Consider the following 24042-nt stretch of genomic DNA (forward strand, 5'->3'; position numbering starts at 1 on the left):
AATGATAACCCTGTATGCAAGACAGCAAAAGAGACACAGATGTATAGAACAGTCTTTTGGACTCTGTGGGAGAGGGCGAGGGTGGGATGATTTGGGAGAATGGCATTGAAACATGTATAATATCATATATGAAATGAATCGCCAGTCCAGGTTCAATGCATGATACTGGATGCTTGGGGCTGATGCACTGGGACGACCCATAGGGATGGTACAGGGGGGAGGAGGGAGGGGGGTTCAGGATGGGGAACACGTGTACACCTGTGGCAGATTCATGTTGATGTATGGCAAAACCAATACAATATTGTAAAGTAATTAGCCTCCAATTAAAATAAATTTATATTAAAAAAAAGAAACATACAAGGGGGGAGGAAATAGACAAGAAGGAGTTTGGGGTTTGTTTAGTTTGGGGTTTTTTGTTTTCTTGGCTGTGCCTCCTGGCTGGCAGGATCTTAGTTCCCCAACCAGGGATTGAACCTGGGTCACAGCAGTGAAAGCACAGAGTCCTAACCACTGGACAACCAGGGAACCCTCTCATAGTGTTTTAAATAGCGTGGTCAGGAAAGGGCTCTTTGAGATGTGATCTGTGACCCAAGACTGAAAAGAAGTGAGAGTGAGCCATGAGAATCTCTGGAGCCCGGGGATTCCAAGCAGGGAAACAGGGCAAAGGCCCTGAGGCAGGAGCCCGCTTATTCTGTTTGAGGACCACTGTGGCTTGTGCCGAGGGGAAATGCGAGCAATTCAAGTCAGACACAACTAGGCCAGATTGTGGAACTTTGGGGACTGTGGTGAGAACTTTGACTGCTAATGAGGTAGAACCAGCCAAGGGCTGGGAACCAAGGAAGGTTGTGACCTGATTCAGATGTTTAAATGAGCAACAGACTGGGGTGGGGGTGGTTCTGAGGTGTACATAGGCCAGGGAGGAGGCTTCGGGGGGAGGCTGGACTCGAGAATGGAGAGGGCAAAGGGCTCAGGGCTCGGTGGCGTCTCTGCTCCCCTCTCTGGGGTCCTGGGCCTCGGACTGGCAGCTGCTGGCTCAACTCATCCTGTCCTGGAGCCCATGCTCAAATGCTGACTTGATTACTTACTGCAAGAAGGGTGGATACAAGGATGACACAAGGTACCACGTGCAAAGAGCTTAGCACGGTGCCTGGCGCATAAGAACACTCGAAATATGTTCTTGCTAGTTTCAGACACTTCACTGCTGTTGGAATACTTTCCTGGCAGTTGTTTAGTTTTGAGACTCATGCACAGGCACACAGGTACCCCCTGAATGGGCCAAAGGCAGAAATTTACTTTTAAAGAGGACTTATTTGGGGAATACCCTAGCAGCCCAGTGGTTAGGACTCCCCACTTCCACTGTGGGGGTGACAGGCTCAATCCCTGGTCCGGGAACTAAGATCCCACAAGCAAAGTGCTTCCCACTCCCCCACCCCCGACAAGAAACAACTTGGTATGGGGAACTTATTAGGAAGTAGCCCTTCCCCCAACCCAGAGTCACAAGGAAGCCCGCCATCCCTCGAGCAGAGATGCCCAGCAGGAAAGTGCTCGGGTCGAGGAGGCAGCCATCACTGCCTACTAGCTGGGTGGCCTCAACTCTCTCCCTTCTCTGAGCCTTGGCTTCATCATCTCTAAGGGGGTGATCGTGGAACCCGCCTCAGGGGATTTTACGAGGGTGACTGAATCATGTCTGTAAATGCTTAGTCTAGAGCGAACACCCAATAAATGCTGGCGGTGACGGTCCCACCCAGCCTCCTCTCCCTGTTCTTCCGCAGCCTCGGCAACTGGCCTCCTCTCTTTCTGACTCCCTCGCCTAACTCTGCCTGTCTGGCCCAGCTTTGGGCTTCCTGCTTGTACATCCCGAGTCTGCTCCAGCCAGTAGCCTCCCCTCTACTAGTTGCCAGACACCTGCGCCCAGCCTCGACCCCTCCTCAGGAACCTGTTCGTCTAGGAGAAATGGATATGAAACAGGTAAGGAGATAATTGCAGGCTTCCCAGGTGGCTCGGTGGGTAAAGAATCTGCCTGCAATGCAGAAAATGTGGGTTCGATCCCTGGGTTGGGAAGATCCCCTGGAGGAGGGCATGGCAACCCACTCCAGTATTCTTGCCTGGAGAATCCCATGGACAGAGGAACCTGGTGGGCTACAGTCCATTTGGTCACAAAGCGTTGGACACGACTGAAGTGACTGAGCATGCACACACACACACACAAGTATATAATTACAGTTTGTCACAATGCCTTGAAGACCAGTATCAGTGCACTATGGGAGCAGAGATAGCCCTTTGTTCAAACCGGGGAGGCAGGAAAGGACAGATAGGCAGGGCGAACGTCCCTGGCAGAGGAAGCAGAGCTCACCAGGCCTCGAGGCAGGACTGAGCCGTGCCTCTTGTAACCTTCAGATCTGCCTCTTCAGACCCTCCTCTTCCAGAAGCCTCCCAGGACTGACCCCCAGCATTATCCTATATCTCTTTGGCACTTTCAGGAACCCCATTCAAGCCAACCTAGCATGAAAATGGGGGCAAATAGAATCAATGAAAGCTTTTACTTTCTGAAAGAATGACCGGAAGGGGTTCTTCCAGACCAGATGAAAGGACGTTCAACATAGAGTAGACCCTCTGTTCCCACATGTGTAGGAAACATGTGGTATTGAGTTGGCCAAAAAGTTCATTTGGTTACTGAACAGTTGTTCAATAAAGGTCTTGTGAAAATGGAAAATATGTCTTTTATTGTTACTTAAAACCAAGTGAACTTTTTGGCCAACCCAATAGGAATGAATGCTTCTGTTTATTGAAATGCCAGAAACAAAGCTCTGGGATTTACTTTGAAAAGCATCGAAAATGTATCAGTACCCGAGCAGAAGGATCAGGGGAAGGGACAGTTAAGGAGTTTGGGATGAACATGAATACACTGCTATATTTAAAATGTATAACCAACAAGGACCTACTGTATAGCAAAAAAAAGAAAAAGTATCAGTGGAAATGTGATAAAGCAAGCATAGTCGTATGTTCATGGTGGAATCCAAGTGGTGAGTATGCAGGTATCCACTGTAAAATTCTTTCATTTTTGCAATAAGATATTGCCAGGGAGAAAAAGGAGCATATGTTGTTTAAGTAGGGACTTCCCTGGGGGTCCAGTGGTTGGGACTCCGAGCTTCCACTGCTGGGGGCCTGGGTTCTATCGGTGGTTGGGGAGGCAGCGAGGCAAAAAATAAATAAATAAGAAAATAAAATAGTGGTATTCTACAAACAAGGAAAAACACAGAGAATATGAAGTGCCAAGAACATTACCTTCACTGTGCCTATCAGGCCCCTCCCCTCCCTGGTGCGTCCTTTAGTCTTTATTGATACATCACTTTGTGTTTGTTTTCAAATTCTGTTTATGCTTTGTGCTTAGTCACTCATTCATGTCCAGCTGTTTGTGACCCCATGGACGGTAGCCCGCCAGGCTCCTCCATCCATGGGATTCTCCAGCCAAGAATACTGGAGTGGGTTGCTATTTCCTCCTCCAGGGGATCTTCCCAACCCAGGGATCGAACCCACATCTCCTGTGTCTCCTGCTTTGCCGGCAGATTCTTTACCTGCTGAGCCATTGGGGAAGCCTTCCCAGGAAGCCTCTAAATTCCCCAAGGGCAAAAACACTGTCTCTATTTCTGCTCCCACAGTTGATGGAATTTTGGAGCTGGAAGCCATGTTTGCAGTCCTCTCTTGCAGACACCCGCCCCCCCTCTTTATATGGAAGGAAGTGGTGGCCCCTGGAGGGGAAGGACGTGGCCCACAGGCACCTGGTCTCCCAGCACTCCACCCATGCTAGGTGAGTATTCTACAGACTTTATAGGTAACTGGGCAAGGTCAGGTTCTGGAAATAGACAGGCCTGCTACTTTCTCACGGGTTACCCCAGGCAAGTGGCCTGGCCCCTTGGAGTCTCACCTTCCTCATCTATACAGTGTAGATCATATCCTTTGGGTTGTAGGAAGCTTCAATGGTTGTAGAGTATCTTTCATACGGTACCTGGAACCTACTGCATGCTCAGTATATAGTAGTTGCTAGCATCTTCGCTCCAGGCTTTGAGCCATCCACAGATCTGAAAGCGGGGCCTCGTGTGTCACCATTCCTCTCATAAAGAGGCCTCCCTCCTGTCCTCACTGTGCCTTCCCCCTGAGCCCTTTGTGGCCCCACCGGAGAGAAGACCTCACACGTGTGCCTCCTTCCTCTCTCCTTATTCACTGAGTCCCCTCCCTACTGATGCTAAACAGCAAAAGAGGACTTCCCTGGTGGTAGAGTGGATAAGAATCTGCCTGCCAATGCAGGGGATACAGGTTCGATCCCTGGTCTTGGAGAAGGTCCCACAAGCTGCAGAGCAGCCAAGCTCATGCACCGCAACTACTGAGGGGGTGCCCTAGAGCCCGAGAGCCACAACTACTGAACCCATGAACTGCACCTCCGGAAGCTGGCACGCCCTAGAGCCTGTGCTCTGAAACAAGAGAAGCCACTGCGATGAGAAGCCCACCCACCGTGATGAGAGAGTAGCCACCACTGTCCACAACGAGAGAGAGCCTACTCGCAGCAACAAAGACCCAGTGCAATCAAAAATGAAACATTTTTTAAAAGGTAAAAAAAAAATAACAGCAAAAGACCTCTGGGTTTTCAGAATATCCTTTGTGGCTGTTTCTCCCTCCACTTGTTGTGTGAATTCGGTCGTGTTTCTTAACTTGCCTGCACCTCCGTGTGATTTTTTATAAAATGAGGCAATAGCAGTACCTCTTACTGCAGATGGTGATTGCAGCCATGAAATTAAAAGATGCTTACTCCTTGGAAGAAAAGTCATGACCAACCTAGATAGTATATTCAAAAGCAGAGACATTACTTTGCTGACTAAGGTCCATCTAGTCAAGGCTATGGTTTTTCCTGTGGTCATGTATGGATGTGAGAGTTGGACTGTGAAGAAGGCTGAGCGCCAAAGAATTGATGCTTTTGAACTGTGGTGTTGGAGAAGACTCTTGAGAGTCCCTTGAACTGCAAGGAGATCCAACCAGTTCATTCTGAAGGAGATCAACCCTGGGATTTCTTTGGAAGGAATGATGCTGAAGCTGAAACTCCAGTACTTTGGCCACCTCATGCGAAGAGTTGACTCATTGGAAAAGACTCTGATGCTGGGAGGGATTGGGGGCAGGAGAAGAAAGGGACGACAGAGGATGAGATGGCTGGATGGCATCACTGACCCGATGGACGTGAGTCTGAGTGAACTCCGGGAGTTGGTGATGGACAGGGAGGCCTGGCGTGCTGCGATTCATGGGGTCGCAAAGAGTTGGACACGACTGAGCAACTGAACTGAACTGAACTTACCTAACTGGTCAATTGGGAGGATTTGGTGAGGTCATGAATGTAATGTACGGGGAGCCTAGAATGCCTTAATTACACAATACACATGGGTTACTGTTGGTATTCCTTTGGTGCCACACCCCTGAATGAGGATGCTAACTTTTTGGGCTCCATCAAGGTTCCTGCCAGTTTTTCCCCAGGCTCCTCCCACCACTACTGGCCCAGAGGGGCTTTCCCTGCATGGATTTCCTCTTGGAGCCAAGCACAAACTTTGCACTAGTGAAGTATAACCTGTCCCTGTAACTACCCTCTTCCATCAGATCAGGCTGAAATCTCCAGCTCCACCTATCCTGTGCATCAGACTCCCAGCTCCTCCAGCAAAGCAGCAAGAGGAGGAAAGACAAGCCTCCTCCCATGGATCCCCCGCTTAGGGAGCACAATGGACCATGATGTTGTACAGAGTGTTGTATTTATTCATAAGTCTCAGTATTGCCCCCAAGGGACTCTAGAAATCCATCCTCCCCCTTCCCTTCCCCGACCCCCCCAACCCCGCCCTGCGTGCCCCAGCTCCTTCAGGTCACTTCAGCGGATATGACAATAGGAATGTCAGTCTCTTCAACCAGGCCAGTTCATCAGCTTAGGGAATGATGCTGGTGACGCTCTGGAGGAGAGAAGGAGAGAGGGAATGGATGCAGAGTCCTGCGCCCTCACACCCCCTAGAGAGAGGAGAGGGAGACTAGCTACTCTGGTCAGGAATTGCTTCTGTTCCAGGGACTGTTTTAAGGAAGGCGGCACCTAGACTCAGGAAGAACAGGGAGCCGGTCCACCCAGACACAGGTGCCAGGAGCCTCGGTAGAGACTGAGAAGCCTTGTCTGCTTTGCCTGAGAGGATCCTCCACCACCTCCAGAGCCCAGGGATAAACAAGGGTGTGTCTCTGAGTTTCTGGCATAGTCTTAGGGCTGTTCTACACCCTCACCCATTGGACCCAGTTTCAGGCTGCTGAATGTACTGAGCACAGACGAGACCTAAGACTTCTCTTTGGGTCTAGAGGGAGGCCCAGGATCCCAGAGGAGCCTTTAGCCTGGTGGGGGGTGGGGGTGGGGGTGGGGAGGGACTTGCTGTCCACCAGGGACAGAGCTGGGGTTCCCGCCACCCAGGATGTTGCCACAAGACAGCAGGAACAAAACCGCCGAGGGAGTCACAGTGAAGGGAGGGGGTGTGGCAGGAGATGCCGAGGCGGTTGGTGACGGGCACACATGGGAAGGTTTCGGCAGCCCCTCCCTCCCTGGCGCCCAGATGCATAAGGACCCCTGGAGGTCTCTTCTGCTTGGATGGGAATAGAAAGAGCCCAAAAGGTGAGCGCAGGATGTGAAGGGCAGAGAGCAGGGAGACAAGGCAGACCAGAGCTGGGAAACGGGTTGGCTGGCATCTGCAGAGCCTGAGTGTCTGCAGCGCAGCTCTCAATGAACAGGTGATGGGAGCGGGTGTGAGAACATCTCCCAGAAACCACCTGGGCACTCACCTTCCACAGGGCTGACAAGGCCATGAAGGGCTTGTTGACCGAAGCCTGAAATTCAAGGACAAGAGGGTCAGTCCCCAGCATCTGTCCCACCTACCATCCGAGGAGAGCCTCCGCTCCCCGCACCACCATCCTCCAAGTCCACGCTGTGTTTGAGACTTACTCCAGATGTTAAGGTTGTGGTTGCGGCCCCTCCGTGCTGGGCGGTGGATCCGCCTGGATGACCGTCCTGTGGACGAAGCCCAGACTGTTGTTACAACCCCCGAGACCTTGAGGGTCTCCCAACTTCTTTTTTCCCAGTGGCCCATTTCCCCTAGGGTGACTGGGGCTAGGGTGGGAGGCATAAGCTCACCCGCCGACCCGCACTGTCCAGGAAGAAAACCCAAAGCCCACGTGGCTGTGGGAATTCCATGAGAGATGGGAGAAGAAGCCAGGAACCATGTCTGCCCTTACTGGTCAGTCTTCCCTCAATTCCCTTTTGTTCTGGTTAATGAGATGTTCTTAGTTACTGAGAAGGGGCCCCACCAGAAAGGGAGCCCAGAGGAGCCAAGACCATAGTTTAACCTCCGTCCTGACCTCTAACACACTCTGCTACACACACTCCAGCCTGATCACTAATTCGGGCTGATCCCCATCCTGAACCCTCCCCAGACTCTCAGCAGTGCCTCCGCCTCTGCACTGCTGCTGCTAGCCTTGAATCCCCAAACAAACCACCCACTCTTGGGCTCTATTCAGTGAATCCTGGCACCTGACTCAGCCCTCTCCCTTACCCTGCACACTTCCAACATAGTTCCTCTCTCCATACCCACCCATCCCTGGCTCCGTGGCTGGCAGCTTTCGAGGCCTGGGCCAGTCTGAAAGCTGGTGTCCCAAGACTCCGCATGGAGAGTGGGGAGTGGGGAACTGGGGCAGGCAGGAGCCAGCCTTCTCTTGCTCCTCCTTGGTGCCTATAATGCTGTGCGTGGTGCAGCTTGCCTCCCAGTATCTGTCCCCTCTACCTAAGTGGGGATCAGAAATCCCCCAGGAAGTCTCCCTGGTGATCCAGTAGTTAAGACTCCGAACTTCCAATGCAGGAGGTGGGACTTGGATCCCTGATTGGGAACTAAGATCCCATATGCTGCATGGCTATGCTCTCTATGCTTAGTTGCTCCGTCATGTCTGACTCTTTGCAACCCCATGGACTGTAGCCCACCAGGCTCCTCTGTCCATGGGGATTCTCCAGGCAAGAATACTGGAGTGAGTTGCCATCCCCTCCTCCAGGGGATCTTCCCAACCCAGGGATCGAACTCAGGTCTTTGGTCTTGCAAATTCTTTACCATCTGAGCCACCAGGGAAGCCCATGCTGCATGGCATGGAGAAAGAAAGAAACAAACAAAGGAAGGAAGAAAGGAAGAAAGATCCTCTGGAAGGCCTCCTCGGACAGGACAGTGTGGAGGAAGAGAAAGAAGCCTAATTTGCAATTCACTAAAGCAGTGTGCTAGCCACGTGACCTTGGCAAGTCCCTCAAACCTCGCTGAGCTTCCGGTTCCTTATCTGAGAATCAGGGAGTCAGCATCCTTACTCTGACTACCTCAGAGGCTTGCTATGAAAATTAAACAGAATGGGCTTATCTCCCAAAGCTAATCCTCAAGTTCATGCTGACGTTCTGGGTTTTCTCAACACTCATTCTCTTTGCTCCATAATAGATCTTGGCCTCAGTAACTGCTTCCTGTTCCCCAGGGGAGGCTGTGCTCCTCCCTACCAATCGCCTTAACTGGGAGGACAGCTCCCTGGAGGTGGGGCTGGGGTCCCTTTCACACTCTCTGATATAGGGCTTTGCAGATAAGATGGCTTAATCAGTCTGACTGGTTGGCCACCAGCTCCTTTGTAAGGGAGATGGAGAGTGGGAAGCCCAAGCTTCCCCCAAGCTTAGCTGCCCAAGCGTCTTTCACCAAATGATGGTGACGTGGGCTCCCCAAAATGTCCCAAGGGTTGAACCTCTCCCTCCCCCAACACCCTTCTCCCCACTTCCCCACCCTGTTCACCTACATTCAGCAGCTGGTTGGCCTCCTTGCCGGCTTGGTTGACCCCATTATGAACATTCTGCTGCAACCTGTCCTCCTCCTTCCCGGCCTGGCCTGCAGCATGGTGGACACCTTGGCCAAGTTTCTCCGCTTCCTTTCCAGCCTGGCCAGCTGCGTGGTTGACCCCGTGGCCCAATTTCTCTGCCTCCTTGCCGGCCTGGTTGACCCCATCATGGACCCCTTGACCCACTTTACCCGCCTCCTTTCCGGCCTGTTCAATGGCATGGTGGACCCCCTGACCAAACTTCTCTGCCTCCTTCCCAGCCTGATTCACTCCATGTTGGACCCCCTGGACTATTTTTTCTCCTTCTTTCCCAGCCTGCCCGGCAGCATGGTGGACTCCTTGACCAAACTTCTCTGCCTCATTTCCAAACTGCCCAGCACCATGGTGGACCCCCTGCCCAAACTTCTCTGCCTCCTTCCCAGCCTGATTCACTCCATGTTGGACCCCCTGGACTATTTTTTCTCCTTCTTTCCCAGCCTGCCCGGCAGCATGGTGGACTCCTTGACCAAACTTCTCTGCCTCATTCCCAAACTGCCCAGCACCATGGTGGACCCCCTGCCCAAACTTCTCTGCCTCCTTCCCAGCCTGATTCAATCCATGATGAACCCCTTGGACTATTTTTTCTCCCTCTTTCCCAGCCTGCCCAGCGGCATGGTGGACTCCTTGACCAAACTTCTCTGCCTCATTCCCAAACTGCCCAGCACCATGGTGGACCCCCTGCCCAAACTTCTCTGCCTCCTTCCCAGCCTGATTCAATCCATGATGAACCCCCTGGACTATTTTTTCTCCCTCTTTCCCAGCCTGCCCAGTGGCATGGTGGACTCCTTGACCAAACTTCTCTGCCTCATTCCCAAACTGCCCAGCACCATGGTGGATCCCCTGCCCAAACTTCTCTGCCTCGTTCCCAAACTGCCCAGTGGCATGGTGGGCCCCCTGGCCAAACTTCTCTGCCTCTTTCCCAGCCTGCCCAGCAGCATGGTGGGCCCCCTGGCCAAACTTTTCTGCCTCGCTCCCAGCCTGCCCGGCAGCATGGTGGGCCCCCTGGCCAAACCTCCCTGCATCACTTCCCACCTGGTTGACCCCATGATGGACCCCCTGAATCACTTTGTCTGCCTCCTTCCCAACCTGTCCAGCAGCATAGTTGACCCCATGGGCAAGCTTCTCTGCTTCCTTTCCTGCATGTCCGACGCCATTGTTGATTCCATGGGCTACCTTGTCCAAGCCGTGGTTGAGCCCCTGGACGCCCTTGTCCAGCTCCTTGCCGGCCTGGTTCCCCATGCTGCTGAGTCCATTAAAAACTTTCTCCACTTCCCTTCCAGCTTGAGTGATTCCATTGTTGATGCCTTCCAGGGCCTTGCCCACCTCTCTCTCTGCACTGCTCAGCCCTCGGTTGATCCCTTCAATGACCTTCTCAATGGGGTCATTGTTGGCCGCCCATCCAGGCAGGGCCCCCAGTAGCAGCAGGAGGGAGCAGGAGCTGAGCAAACGGGCAAGATGCATATTGTTGGGCAAGCGGGGAGGATGCAGAGAAGAGCCAGGGAGGCAAAGCTGCTATTTATCCTCTGCCTCCTCTGCTCTTCTCCACCCCTCATGACTCAATTACCCTGTGAGGTACTTCGTCCCCAGTCGGGAGGTATTTCCCAGGGAGATCTGGGGTTGAGCAATGAGAAGAGGAGGAAGAGAGGGTGAGTCATGAATGAAGAAGACTCACACGGCATCTTTGCTCCTTGCCCAGCTCACACCCTCCACCCCAGAGCCCATATGTCTGCCCTTTCAATCACCTGCTCTTTTCACTCCTCAGTTACTATCCAGGCTTCATCTCTCCCAACCCCATCTTCTGTCACCCTCCATCCCTAGGACCCCGGCTGGTTCTTCAGCATCTTCACTCCTCTCAGGAGGTCTAAGGATCCAGCTTCCCCAGCAACAAGGGTCTGAAAAGATGGGGAGCAGGGGCCAGAAGCACCCCTCAGGGAGTGGAAACAATCATTAGACCTTGCTCTGATTGTTGTTGTTGACCCCTGCCCCCTGCACTTACTATGCTCCAGCCACACAGGTCTTCTCTCTGGTCCTCAAACACACCGAGCTCATTCCTGCCTCATGCCCTTGGCACTTGCTCTTCTCTCTGCCCAGAATGAAGAACTCAGATTTTCACAGGTTGGGTTCCTCCTCACTCTCTTCCTGCCTCAGATGTCACCTTCTCAAAACACCCTTCCCTGGCCCTCCCCCAGTTATACTCTGTAATGTCATCCTTTACTTTTTATAAGCCCTTACTACAATCCGAAATTATTTTTTATTGTCTGTCTCACCTATCAGATTGTATGATTCCCAGGTGGCTCAGTGGTAAAGAACCCACCTGCCAATGCAGGAGATCTCAGTTCAATCCCTGGGCTGGGAAGATCCCCTGGAGGAGGGCATGGCAACCCACTCACTGGATTCTTGCCTGCAGGATCCCCACAGACAGAGGAGCCTGGGGGGCAACAGTCCATGGGATCGCAAAGAGTCAGACATGACTGAGCACACACACACACACACACACACCCCTATCAGTTTGCAGACTTCCAGAGGGCCTTTGTCTGTGTTGGTCATGCTGTATCCTGAGCTTCGAGAACATTCAGTAAACATTTGTAGGCTGAACAATGAATGGATTAGAAGAAATCAGGGGATGAGAGTCCAGGCCTGAGCCTGGGTCTCAGAGCATGATGGAGGGAAGTTTGCATGTGTCCCCAGAGCAGCATCAGGTCCCTTGGTGAGGGTGGCAGATTTTGGAACCAGAAACACATTCTTGCCCTACCTCCCAGCCCTTGGGCCAAGGCAGAGGACTGATTGCCACTAGCTGGGACAGGACGTAGTGTCTCCTGAAAAGCCGGTTGAGGCAGCCACAGGGAGGAGCCGAAGACCCAGGGCAGCAGGAGCCAGTCAGCCAGAACCTGGGCTGGGGGCCAGGAGCTCATCCCTTCCTCCCTCCTCCCCCTGAGGCCTCCTAAGTCCCGACCTGAAGTCCCAAGTGTTGACATAATGGCAAGGGCTGGAGACAGAAACAGCTGAGAATTTGGCCTCAGTGTGGAAAGGGACATCAGAGCGAAGGGCAGGGGGCGGTGGTAGGTCTGTCCTTGGTGGGTCTGTAGAACTGGTTTGGAGGGACTAGAAGGATGATGGCCAGAGGGTGGGTACAGTTGGGTGCCAGGTAAAAGATATTTGGGTTTTGGTGCCAAGGGGAGAGCCTGGGAGAGGGGGCGAAGATGGGTTTGCAGGTGGGCAGGCCAGGCACGAAGGAATGTGCTGGGTGTGAGCAGGTGGGGGCGGTGGAGTTATGCGTGTGGGTACACAGGTGTGGCGAGAATCTGCACGTGTTTTCAGGCTTTGCTTAACAAGGGCGACAAGATCCACTCCCCCTGGAGGACCCAGGGCTCCATCTCAGATCCAGGGATCCAGACCCAGAAAGCCAGGAGTTTCTGGCTTTCTTCTCTAGGCTCTGCCCATAGACCATGATTAATTGTGCCACCTCTCCAAGCTTGAGCTCACCAAGTTGGTTTCACAGTCCAAGGATAAAGTCAAATCTCTGGGCAACCTCAGGTGTGGCTTTTCTGCCCTTGTCCAGCACCAGAATGAGGGAGTTTCCCAGGCCTGGAGGTTGTGAGCTTCAGAATCTTAATCTGCCCCATGACTGAGAGGTGGGGCTTCTCCTTCAGAAACGCACTCCGTTCCTCTCTCCCTGCCCCATCCTTCCATTTTCTGTCAGTCTCCATCCTTCTCTTCAGTGCATAGTTCTCTGTTGTTGTTCAGTCATCCAGTCGTGTCTGACTCTGTGACCCCATGGACTGCAACACATCAGGCTTCCCTGTTCTTCACTATCTTTGCTCAAACTCTTGTCCATTGAGCTGGTGATGCCATCCAACCATCTCATCCTCTGTCACCCCCTTCTCCACCTGCCCTCAATCTTTCCCAGCATCGGGGTATTTTCCAATGAGTCAGCTCTTTGCATCAGGTGGCCAAAGTGTTGGAGCTTCAGCATCAGTCTTTTCAATGAATATTCAGGGTTGATTTCCTTTAGGACTGACTGGTTTGATTTCCTTGCTTCCCGAGGGACTCTCAAGAGTCTTCTTCAATACCACAGTTCAAAAGTGTCAATTCTTCGTGCTCAACCTTCTTTATGGTCCAACTCTCACATCCATACATGACTACTGGAAAAACCATTCATTCTCACTTGCACTGTTTAACTCAGGACTTTGGCATCTATCTCCATATATGAGATTAACCTGGAGCTGTCCTTTCTCTGCTGTTTCCTAGAGTGAGTAGTGGAGGTTTCAGGAGCTGAGCTGTCACAGTACCCCACAGCACTCATGAACTGTGCAACATGGGTACACACAGTGTGACTGCCACTCCATAGGGCCTCAGAGCCCAGGCCCTACCCAGAGTGCCTCAGCACAGGAGCTGCCTCTAGGTTTCCCAGCTTCACTTAGGCTCTGCACTAGGTCCCGTAGAATGGCAAATATTTGTTCCCAGGGCCTCAGCACATCTTGCCCATAAAATCATTGGGATCTGAGTCACCCTTTGGGAGGACAGATGTTAACTCCTTGTTTCTTCTCTTGTTATTGGCCTACGCAGATTTGCCATTTGCTTTTTTTTTTTGGTGGCGCTGGGTCTGTGTTGCTGGGCATGTGTTTTCTCTAGTTGCAGTGTGCAGGCTTCTCAATATCCAGGGCTCGTGGGCTTCAGTAGTTACTGTGCACAGTAGTTGCATTGCACAGGCTTAATTGTTCCGAGGCTTGTGGGATCTTCCCAGACCAGAGAAGTCCTGCCATTTCTTTTTGTATCAGTTTCGATCCCTCGTATTTTCTAAGAAGATTTTAACTGCATCTAGTTTTTCACATATATTATTGTAAAGGCATACAAAATCGGTCCCTTTTCAGTCCTGGTTTTATTTGTGCACACTTCCTCCACCTTGACTATACATGTTAAATTTGGTACCCCCCACCTCTGTTCTCTTTTTTGGTCTGGGTTTGTTGACATCTCCCCAGCTGTTCACTCAACTTATTTTCAGTTTCACCTTTCCCATCCAAGCAGGAGGGCCTCACCCTTGCTCTGTCTCATGGCAGATGCTTAGCACACTGAGTCCTTATGGAGGTCAGGGGAAGGAAGAGGTTATGCCATTCTGCCCTTTCTTGCTTCCACACCTCTCTCTGGGACGATGACTCCCTCCTGGCCCAAATCCCCCCTAAATCTTGGTCACAGCTGTGTGTCAACTGGCCCTACAGGTGAAGGTGCCTGCCTGTGAGTCACAGATGAGCAAGCAAGCCCCCACACCCCATGCTGTGGGGGGATGGGGCCATCGGTCCCTGTGTTCTTCCCAGAATGTTTAATGAAAGCCTGCTTTGTGTCAGGCACAGGAGCTGGAGGACCAGTGATGAACAAAACAGAAAACAATGGTCCCAACAGGGAGACAATGAACAAGCAAAGGAGTAACTGCATCAGGGTAAACTAAATCCATGAAAAGCCATCAGGAAAAGAACAGCATGTGTGAGAGGACAGGACTCAAGATTGGGCATCAGAAGAAACCTCAGAAGGTTACATTTATTCATTCATCCTGGAATGATTTCTTGAGCAAGCACCTTTTAAGTACCATTCTTCTAGTCAATGGGATATAAAAGTGACAAAGGCAGACAAGCCCTCTAATGGGCAGAGACAATTTGCAAGAAAAAAAAATGGAAAAATAAAATGATCTTTAGAGAGAGAGATATGCTGGGAGGAAAAGAAAATTATAGAGTATAACCCTAAAGCAGTTTGGCACATTTTCATATGTAACCCAGGATGGGAAGTCAAACAAAGATTCCTGGATGACAGGAGTAATGGTCATGGCAGATAGTGACTGAGAAAGGAGAGAACTTTAGATGTGGAGTTAGGAGGAGCTCTCTTAGAGCGTGGCACCTGAGGGCAACCAAGAGGCTGCCAAGGGAAGAACTTGAATGAATACCAGAACGAATGAATAAATACAGGACTTCCAGGCAAAAAGAAATAGCAAGGATAACTATCCAGAGAAGGGTCCAGAAGAGCATAGAGCCCGTGTGCCCAAGGAGAAGAAAGAACCGAGAAAGGGCTTTGAAGGTCAGTGCAAAATGCTGGATTCCATTCGAGACGCCAGGGGTGGTCTTGGAAGGGTGGGACACGCCGCGGCCACGCGCCTCGGCTGGGACTGGGCCTTCACGCCGGCTCCTCTGTGACGTCACAGGACGTCACGGTAAGCTGTTCCGGTCCCTCCAGCCCTGAGCCCCGTCAAGCAGTAACATCGCGGCGAGCGCCAGGGCGGCTGGCTGGGCCATGAAACTTTAGAAGGCCATGTCGAAACGCGACATCGTCCTCACCAATGTCACCGTTGTCCAGCTGCTGCGACCGCCGTGCCCTGGTGAGGGAGGCGGCAGAGCGACCCCTGGGAGGGAAGAAAGGGCGGTGGGTCCGAGCCCCTGCGGGCGGGAGGCGCCCCGGCAGCGTCCACCAAGAGCCGGACAGGAGGCGCGGGGTGAGGGACCACTTGCCGGTCGGGGGCTCTTCCATCCTGACTCGCTGCCTTCGCTCCCCGCAGCCCCACTCTCCTCACCACCTGGTTTGCGGGCAAAGTGCGTTCTATGACGGTGGTGGAGGAGAAGGGGACCCCCGCCTCCAGGCTGGGCTTTGCGCCAACAGCGCCATGGAAGGGTAGAAACCGGCCTGGGCGGAGGCAGGAGCCGGGTCTACGAGGGGGCACCCGGGATCTTCACCCCCTTCCCTCCCCGCCCCCTTACCGAGTGAAGGCTAGGCAGCTCGCAGCCTCCGCACCTCAGAGGTGTGGGCAGGCGCGCCCAGTACCGTGTTTCACCTACCGGATGAGGCTTCATCACTGAAGCTGCCCCAGGCTCTTCCTTCCCAGCCCATGTATCCGATCCAGGAGCAGAGGGAAGAAGGCAAGCCTGGGGGAAGTTGCAAAAGAAGGACCAGCTGGGGTTTCTCCTGAAAGGTCACAGAGTAGGCTCAGATCCCTACTCTTCACCATATGAAGAAATCCCCCCTTTTCACGGAAGCAGAAACAGAACACAAAGGAATAGAGACATTCTTAAAGTCACCAATAGCCACCAATAAACACTGACCAATAGTTTTATGAACTTGTAGCGGTACTGGAAACACACACAGCCCAGCCTCAGGTCACAAGGTCTTTGGCAAATTGGAGAGATTAGAAGAGAGGTCGGTTGACCCCCAGCTCCTAATCCCACTCCCTCCAAAGTCCCTTTGATTCTGGTGCCAAACACAACTCCAACCTTCATCCTCCAGTCTCTCTCCAATCCCTTCCGTCTCCCTTTCCTCATGAATACACTGTCAGACGTTCTCCCCTCTATTAAAACCAGCACCGATTGTGCCTTGAGATCTCGCTGAGTCCTCACAGTAGCCCCCAGGTGAAGGGTCAGGTGTGACACCAGGAAACAGGCTAGTTTCATTACCTTGCTCAGGACAGCTCAGCTGGCAGATGGCTGAGCCAGGGCTGATATCCAGGCCTGACCCCCAGCTTGAAACCCTCTGCCAGCCAGGGTCCCTTGACTGCTGTCTCCACCAGGTCCCTCCTCCCCACATCAAGCCCTCAACTGTAGCTCAGACAACACAGCTTCAAGCATAGGTGTTTTAAACACAGTATGGATGTGGACATGCATGTGTAGAGGAGCAGAAACTGATAGGGGTTTCCATTTGTTTGATATGTTACAATGGACTTGTGTTTCTGAGGATAAGAATCACCTTGGAAACAGGGTTCCTGGGGCTCAGTGCAGACCCGCCGAGTCAGATTTCCCTAGGAAGAGGTCTTCCTGTGATCCTTACCAAAACAGTTTGGGGACCACTGGACTAGATCAATTATCAGATAAGTCTGGGACACAATCGTCAAAATATTGAGTGTGGCATGTTTCCCAGACTCTCTTGTAAGCACTACCTGTGTCACCTCATTTAATCCTTACAGTGATCCTCTGCGAGAAGTACCATTATCATCTCCATTTTACAGAGGAGGAACAGGAGGCAAAGAGACCATCACCCCAAGCAGCTGTTAAAAGTCAACATCCGCTGAATTAGAATCCCCAGGGAGGAGGCCCTGGCACTGCTATTTTAAAGCAAGCCCACCCCCCTATTCTCTCTTTGGATTAGGTAGTTTTGGGAAACACTGGGCTCAACAGTTGGCCACTAGGGGCCAGAAGCCAGCAGCAGATCCTGAGTGGCAAAGATGGCTTGTTCTGTCGCAGTGATGGTGCAGCTCATTAGCTCACTGTCCCTCTCCCCTGCTCCCAACAGTAACCAGAGCACCGCCCCCACCGGAGCCCAGGGTTGAAGCAGAGCCTGAGCCCCCACCCCAGCCCCAGCCGGAGCCAGTCAAGGAGGAAGTCCCACCACCTCCACCACCACCGCCCCCTCCTGCAGCTAAGAAGGTTCGGGAGCTGATAGTTGGCATCAATGGGTGAGTCACCCCTGAGCGGTTCCCAAAGCTTTAGGGCCTACCCCTAAAGCTCTACCCAGTTGGGCTTCCCTGGTGGCTCAGCTAAAGAATCTGCCTGCAATGCAGGAGACCTGGGTTTGATCCCAGGTTTGGGAAGATCCCGTGGAGAAGGAAATGGCAACCCATTCCAGTATTCTTGCCTGGGAAATCTCATGGACATGGACAGAGGAACCTGGTGGGCGACAGTCCACGGGGCCACAGAGTCGGACATGACATAGCGACTAAACAACGACTCTCTATTACTAAAGGGGGCTTTTCCAATGCTTTCATCCTGCCCATCCTGGAGAAACACAGGGATAAAGTCAAGAGGGCTCCACCTTCAGAGAGCTCACATTTGGGCAGAAAAGTCAATGAATACAGAACATGGCAGCTCAGTGGTGAACAGTGTGGAATTTGGGGGGAGAGTAAGATTGAAGAGGGCTATGTTAGCCAGGGACTCAAGGAAGGCCTCTGGGAAGTGACACTGGAGTCCGACAATGCCCTGAGTGACAATGGGGCAGCAAGCAATGGCTATGGGGTGTAGGGGGCAGTCAGTGTTCTAAGGACAGACAGGAATTCAGCACAGCTGGTGGGGGGCGGCACAAGCAAAGGAGAAGAGGACGGAGGATGGCGGAAAGCCACACAGGGGCCTGGAGGACCGTGGTGAGGAGTTTGGATCTGGTTTTACTGATAGACGGGGATAGAGGTTTTCATTTTTCAGCTTGAGAGATATAATCTGACCTCAAGTTCTACAGGATGCATCCAGCTATGAAGTGAGGAATAGGGGTGAGAGGACAGAGGGGCAGAGAAACACAAAAAGTGGTGGAAACGGGCGAGATCGTGTGAGCAAAATGACACTGGCCCACACAGGGATGCGACCGTCTTCCCCAGATTGAGACATCCCACCCAGTCCCTGAGCAGGCCTCTTTTAGCCCCTCCCTCCCGCCCCCCTCCTCTGCCTGCTGGCTGGGGACTCTGAGGACAAACCCCCAGCCTTCTCCCTGGCAGCTTCGGACGCATCGGTCGCCTAGTGCTGCGTGCCTGCATGGAGAAGGGCGTTAAGGTGGTAGCAGTGAACGACCCATTCATTGACCTGGAATACATGGTGAGCAGCAGACAAAAGGCAGGGTGGGAGACAGTGGGACCGGAGTGGCGAAGGGGTTCGGGGAGGCTCTGTTGGGGCTCCCAGCTGCCCGGTGGACCCCTCACGGCGTGGGGGCACTGCTCACTCCCCATCCACCCCAGGACTAGAAGTCATTCTGTCTCCTGCAGGTGTACATGTTTAAGTATGACTCCACCCACGGGCGATACAAGGGGAGCGTGGAACACAAGAATGGACGACTGGTCGTCGATAACAATGAGATCAGTGTTTTCCAGTGGTAAGGGCGGCTGTCTGATGCCAAGCTGCAACATACTAATGCAGGGGTTGTAGAGGCGCTTAGAAAAGGATTCCAGGCTCTCATGTAGGGTTCAGTTTGTAACCCCTTACACTGTATGTGCATATGCTTCCGGGTACTGGTTTGGAGAGGTGATCTCGGAGAAGCGCCTGACCCCTAGAATGGTGAAGCACTGATCTAGAAAGATGCCCCACTGTCCTCAAAACACTTTTTATTTAATACATATGTGTGTGTTTTCTCTCAGGCCTATCAACTCAACCTATGTAAAATTCAACTCTTTATTATCCTTCAACCCTTCAATCTATTTATCCCCCTGCCCTGGAAACAGCATCACCATCTAGCCAACTACTTCCATTCAGTTCCTACATAGCAGCCACAGAAGCCTTCTTAAACAGCTGGACTGGTTACCCCCCATCCCCACTTAAATCCTCCAGTGGCTTTCCCATCACCCCACATACAAAATCCCAGCTGCTGACGGGGTTCCCCACCATGTGCCCCATGCCCCAGCCCCATGTCACCAAAGACACACTGGCGATCAACCTCTTGGAACCCTGCTCCAGCACCTCTTAGAACCCACTTCACCCAGTTCTCACTGATACAAACACTCCTCCTTTATCTAAAGATGTATTTGTGAAATATTTATTTGGTTACCTCAGGTCTTGGTTGCAGCCCATGGGCTCAGTGGTTGCCATACGTGGGCTTGGTTGCCCTGCTGCATGCGGGATCTTAGTTCCCCTACCTTAGGACTCAAACCCATGTCCCCTGCATTGCAAAGTGGACACTGGACCACCAGGGAAGTCACTTAAAGATGTTTAAAATCTAGTAAGTCAAAATCTTGTAGGAGAAGGCAACGGCACCCCACTCCAGTAGTCTTGCCTGGAAAATCCCATGAATGGAGGAGCCTGGTAGGCTGCAGTCCATGAGGTCGCTAAGAGTCGGACATGACTGAGCGACTTCACTTTCACTTTTCACTTTCATGCATTGGAGAAGGAAATGGCAACCCACTCCAGTGTTCTTGCCTGGAGAACCCCAGGGACAGGGGAGCCTAGTGGGCTGCCATCCATGGGGTCACACAGAGTCAGACATGACTGAAGCGACTTAGCAAGTCAAAATCAGTAACAACTAGATGTTTACTAAGCTTCAAATACATTTTCAAAATACCAAAAAAAAAATTAAAATTCATAAAATGGGAATCAGTAAATCTACTTTATCTAAGGTAAATTAGCCACTGCTGGCCCTGTGGCTGCCTTCCATTTTACACACATGCACGTTCGCAAGCCCTCTCCAGCCGCAGGCAAGATCCACAGCCTTCCCAGGGCTCTTCCCAGCAGGCCCACTCTCAGCCCTGCTGTCCATCGGTGGTCAAGTGTGGGTGGAGGTGAGGACTGGAAAGTCAGAATGAGAGAAGCTGTCTGACCCCAATTTGAAGTCATGACAGCAAAAACAATTCCAGATTCCAGCAGAGCAGCTGTTGCTCGGAGTCCTTTCCTTCCTGGGCCTGGCACCATTATCCCTGTCCCCTAGGGTACCCTCCCAGTGCTGCTCCGCCCCCACACAGGCGCCCCCTCAGTGTGTGCCCCACTGCTCTGCGTTACAGCACCATGGATGCCCTCTGGCATGTCTGCACAAGCAGTGTGGCTTATGTGTGTACTTTATCCTGCTCCCCCACCTTCCTGTTGGGTGACCTTGGGTAAGGGAACAAAGCTTGGTCTCCTCGTGTGTCTGATGGGGATGCTGATCATACCCACCACAGCCAGAGCAGGGAGAAGGGCCAGAGGTGTGCAGAGAGCACCAGGAAGGTCCTCCTCCCAAGAAGCCTCATGCAGCGCTCCCGCAGGGAGGGCCCTGTCAGTCTGCAGGACCACCGTTGCTCTGGCATCTGTGGGCACAGGCCCAGTGGGTAGACTCAGTACTTCCCTGAAGAACGAATGAACAGAATCCTCAAAACAGGTCCCTGGGCAGGAGGGCAGGGCCCATGACAACCTAGGGGAGGGGGCTGGGGTCTCCAGGGTCACTGACTCTGCCGCATGCCAGCTCCCCAGTTGCTGCAGAGGAATTTGTTGAAGGGCCCTTTCCCCAACTTGGAAGGCAGACAAAGCAGGGGAGGGGGCGATAAGAGAAGAGCTGCTTGGGTCGGATGATGAAAAGGGGGACCTGCCAGATGACCACAGAGTTAGAACCACCATGCACGGTGCCCGGGGAGACGAGGAAGCCGCTCATTCCTGCCAGGTGGCCTGGCAGGAAGGCCTCGGGTCAGCCTTTCTCAAATGGTGAAGGCCAGGGACTGGGAAGGGGAGGCCAGGCAGGGGAGAGACCGACTGACAGCGCTGCCGCCCCTCCACAGCAAGCAGCCCAAAGAAATCCCCTGGAAGTCTGTCGGGAGCCCCTTTGTGGTGGAGGCCACCGGTGTGTACCTGTCCTTAGAGGAAACTAAGGTAAGTTGGGAGGAGACACCCGGGGCTGCCTGGGTGGGGTGGCACTCGAAGTGCCTCATGACACTCTGCTTCTTCTCTAGGCCCACATCGAGGCAGGTGCCCAGCGTGTGGTCATCTGTGCGCCCTCTCCAGATGCACCCATGTTTGTCATGGGGGTGAACGAAAAGGAATATAACCCCAGCTCCATGAAAATCGTCAGGTAACAACCTATGGGCAGCAATGCTCTGCAGGGTGTGCCTGAAGGACAAGCCTGGGGGTGGGGGGTGAGGGAGATAGGAATCCTCTCACCCTCACCACTCCCCCTCGCCCCCTGGTGCTGTCTTCACTTCACTCCACTTCTCCTTCCCAAGGTCTTAGCAGCCCTCTTGTTCACGTTACCCTAAAGCCATCAGTTAGAAATGTTCTCAGAACATGCTTGGGGAGCTTCCGCTCCCCACTGCTCCCTCATCCCCAGCCCAAGTTTTCAGCAAACCAAGTCTGTGTGCAAACCCTGAAGGTCAGGTAAGGGGGGTGGGGGGGCGGCTCTGCGGCTCACCTCACAGTGCCCTGGCACTCCTGGCTGTTTCAGCAATGCGTCCTGCACCACCAACTGCCTGGCCCCCCTCGCCAAGGTCATCCATGAACGATTTGGGATTCTGGAAGGCCTGATGGTAAGCTGGGGAAAAGGGGCAGGGCAGGAGACCCAGCTGGGAACCTGTACCTCTTCCTCCTGTACTTGCTTCGTGTGTGGAGTTAACAGGGAGAGACTGGTTTTCTGTGTGGGGAGAAGCCCACCAGTGGTGACATCCTTTGAACTCTGGATCCTGCCTGCATGTGCTCCTCCTGGGTGGTTGTGGCCCTGCCAACCTCCACACCTGGACCGCTAACCTTGGGCCTGGGAAGAAGCAGCCTAGGAGCCAGGAAGGCCTCACCTTGGCCCTCTTCCTTCCCAAGACCACAGTCCATTCCTACACGGCCACCCAGAAGACAGTGGATGGGCCGTCGAAGAAAGCTTGGCGAGACGGACGGGGCGCCCACCAGAACATCATCCCAGCCTCCACAGGGGCTGCCAAGGCCGTGGGCAAAGTCATCCCAGACCTCAAAGGGTATGAGGGCAGGAGGCTGCAACTGGGGCGAGGGCGCACCCCAGAAGGACTGGACTGGCCCCCAATCCTGGAGGTGTCCAGTGTGGCGAAAGCAGAGACAAGGGGGAATGGTGGCTAGGCCCCTGGGTTCTGACTCCTGCCCCTGCTGTGGGATTCTTCAGGAAGCTGACAGGAATGGCATTCCGAGTGCCAACCCCAGACGTGTCTGTGGTGGACCTGACCTGCCGCCTGGCCCAGCCTACCCCATACTCAGCCATCAAGGATGCCATCAAAGCAGCAGCCAAGGGGCCCATGGCTGGCATCCTTGCCTACACGGAGGATGAGGTAGGGGCTGAGAAGGGACCCTGGGAAGAGCCCTCTGGGGAGGGAGCGTGGTTTTCCATTTGCCAAGGAGTTGTTTGCAGCATATTAAAATAGGACCTGCAGGGCTGGGAAGGTCAGCTCTCCTCACCAAATCAGGGTCTCTGTACTTACTCCCCTTTGGTCTGGACTGCTGTTCCCTCGAATAGCCACACAGTGTGTCCTCACCTTCTCCAAGTCACTACTTAAACTTCTCACCTCTTTTTGTGGCCCTTGTTCTTACCTGAAATGTCATTTCATGGTCACTGTTGGCTCTGCTAGCATGAACACTCCAAGACAGTAGTGACCTTGGGACTCCTTTTTCACTTCCATAGCTCCAGCCATCTTCCAGGGCCTGGCATACAGCAGGTGTTCAACACCATGCTTAGTGAACAAGACAAGGACTCCCATTTTTCAACACTTGCTTTGGGCCGGCCATGTCCCATGGCCTTCCCTGTGAGGAATGGGTATCACCTCCCTCTGCTCCATCAGTCCACTTTGGTGCTGTCTCCCTGCTTTAGCTCCTTCAAGTCCACCCTCCCAAAGCTGCCGGGATCTCTTAAATCAGATCACGTCATCCTCAAAGCTGGAAACCTTCCTGTAGCCTTCCACCATGCTAGGGTCAAACCCCCAGGGGCCTCATGCTCCAGTTCCTTCCACCTCAGACCCTACTGAGGGGTGGAGCTGACCAGATCCTCCTAGTCGTCCAGAGCCAGGCTCACCACCTTCCCTCAAGGGCCTCTGGCGACTCATCCCCCTTGCAGGATTCCCAGGAAGAGATGTCTGTTGGTGCAGCATCAAAGGCTGTTTGCAGTCTGTATCCTTTAGCCTGGCCCCTACCTGCAATGCCCCCCATGAGTCTCCCTCATACCCTGTCCCCAGAACCTGGACAGAGTGGGGCTCCATCAAACACTGTGCGCCCAACAGACTGAGCTCCTGAAGGTCCTTCTGCGACCCACGCTTATCTTTGAAATTCTCATGTTCAGGTCGTATCCACGGACTTCCTTAGCGATAGCCACTCATCTATCTTCGATGCTAAGGCCGGCATCGCGCTCAACGACAACTTCGTGAAGCTCATTTCCTGGTAAAGGGGGAAGGGGTCAGAGACCATGGTGGGCAGAGTGGGAGTGGTCGGAAAGTATCCCCTGAACCCCTCCATCCCTCCCTCCCCAGGTACGACAATGAATATGGCTACAGTAACCGGGTGGTGGACCTCGTCCGCTACATGTTCAGCAGAGACAAGTGAAACAGGCTGACCCACCTCTGCTTCCCAGTGCTCTCGGGCCGGAACCTCTTTCTCATCCCCGTCCTCGGCCCCCCGGGGAAAGGTGGGCGTCCCCGCGCGAGGGGCCTGTGCCGCTGGGCCAGTGGTAAAATAAAAACCCAGAGTGCTCACAGTTGCG

General features: G+C 53.2%; 2 protein-coding genes and 1 long non-coding RNA gene across 3 annotated transcripts; 1 reads left to right on the top strand and 2 right to left on the bottom strand.

The window, feature by feature from the left end:
• Positions 1-5764: 5764 nt before the first annotated feature.
• SBSN (suprabasin) lies at positions 5765-10795 on the bottom strand. The gene is made up of 4 exons (XM_069550469.1): positions 8866-10795; positions 7001-7066; positions 6841-6885; positions 5765-5978 (listed from the first exon to the last, which is right to left on the bottom strand). Exons 1-4 carry the CDS (start codon positions 10402-10404, stop codon positions 5955-5957), a joined length of 1674 nt encoding a protein of 557 aa, XP_069406570.1. The 5' UTR covers positions 10405-10795; the 3' UTR covers positions 5765-5954.
• A 2733-nt stretch (positions 10796-13528) lies between these two features.
• GAPDHS (glyceraldehyde-3-phosphate dehydrogenase, spermatogenic) lies at positions 13529-24036 on the top strand. Its single transcript, XM_069550695.1, has 11 exons — positions 13529-15304; positions 17203-17365; positions 18392-18488; positions 18656-18762; positions 21125-21215; positions 21296-21414; positions 21784-21865; positions 22149-22300; positions 22462-22624; positions 23626-23723; positions 23813-24036. Exons 1-11 carry the CDS (start codon positions 15238-15240, stop codon positions 23883-23885), a joined length of 1212 nt encoding a protein of 403 aa, XP_069406796.1. The 5' UTR covers positions 13529-15237; the 3' UTR covers positions 23886-24036.
• Positions 19893-23720, bottom strand: LOC138418819 (uncharacterized). The gene is made up of 4 exons (XR_011248728.1): positions 23511-23720; positions 22884-22994; positions 20529-20697; positions 19893-20165 (listed from the first exon to the last, which is right to left on the bottom strand). It is a non-coding gene; the product is annotated as an uncharacterized lncRNA (long non-coding RNA).
• Positions 24037-24042: the final 6 nt, after the last annotated feature.

This window comes from Ovis canadensis, chromosome 14, assembly GCF_042477335.2.
Source record: "Ovis canadensis isolate MfBH-ARS-UI-01 breed Bighorn chromosome 14, ARS-UI_OviCan_v2, whole genome shotgun sequence".
Classification (NCBI taxonomy): domain Eukaryota; kingdom Metazoa; phylum Chordata; class Mammalia; order Artiodactyla; family Bovidae; genus Ovis; species Ovis canadensis.

What these genes read in the sequence shown, in the direction of transcription:
- SBSN (XM_069550469.1), bottom strand. Translation starts at nt 10,404, where the DNA reads ATGCATCTTGCCCGTTTGCTCAGCTCCTGCTCCCTCCTGCTGCTACTG. An exon ending in AGGCCAACCAGCTGCTGAAT is followed by an intron (nt 7,067 to 8,865) that starts GTAGGTGAACAG and finishes CTTCGTCCACAG; the next exon opens with GACGGTCATCCAGGCGGATC. An exon ending in CCTTGTCAGCCCTGTGGAAG is followed by an intron (nt 5,979 to 6,840) that starts GTGAGTGCCCAG and finishes TCTCTCCTCCAG; the next exon opens with AGCGTCACCAGCATCATTCC.
- GAPDHS (XM_069550695.1), top strand. Translation starts at nt 15,238, where the DNA reads ATGTCGAAACGCGACATCGTCCTCACCAATGTCACCGTTGTCCAGCTG. An exon ending in GGATTCTGGAAGGCCTGATG is followed by an intron (nt 21,866 to 22,148) that starts GTAAGCTGGGGA and finishes TTCCTTCCCAAG; the next exon opens with ACCACAGTCCATTCCTACAC. An exon ending in TTGCCTACACGGAGGATGAG is followed by an intron (nt 22,625 to 23,625) that starts GTAGGGGCTGAG and finishes TCTCATGTTCAG; the next exon opens with GTCGTATCCACGGACTTCCT.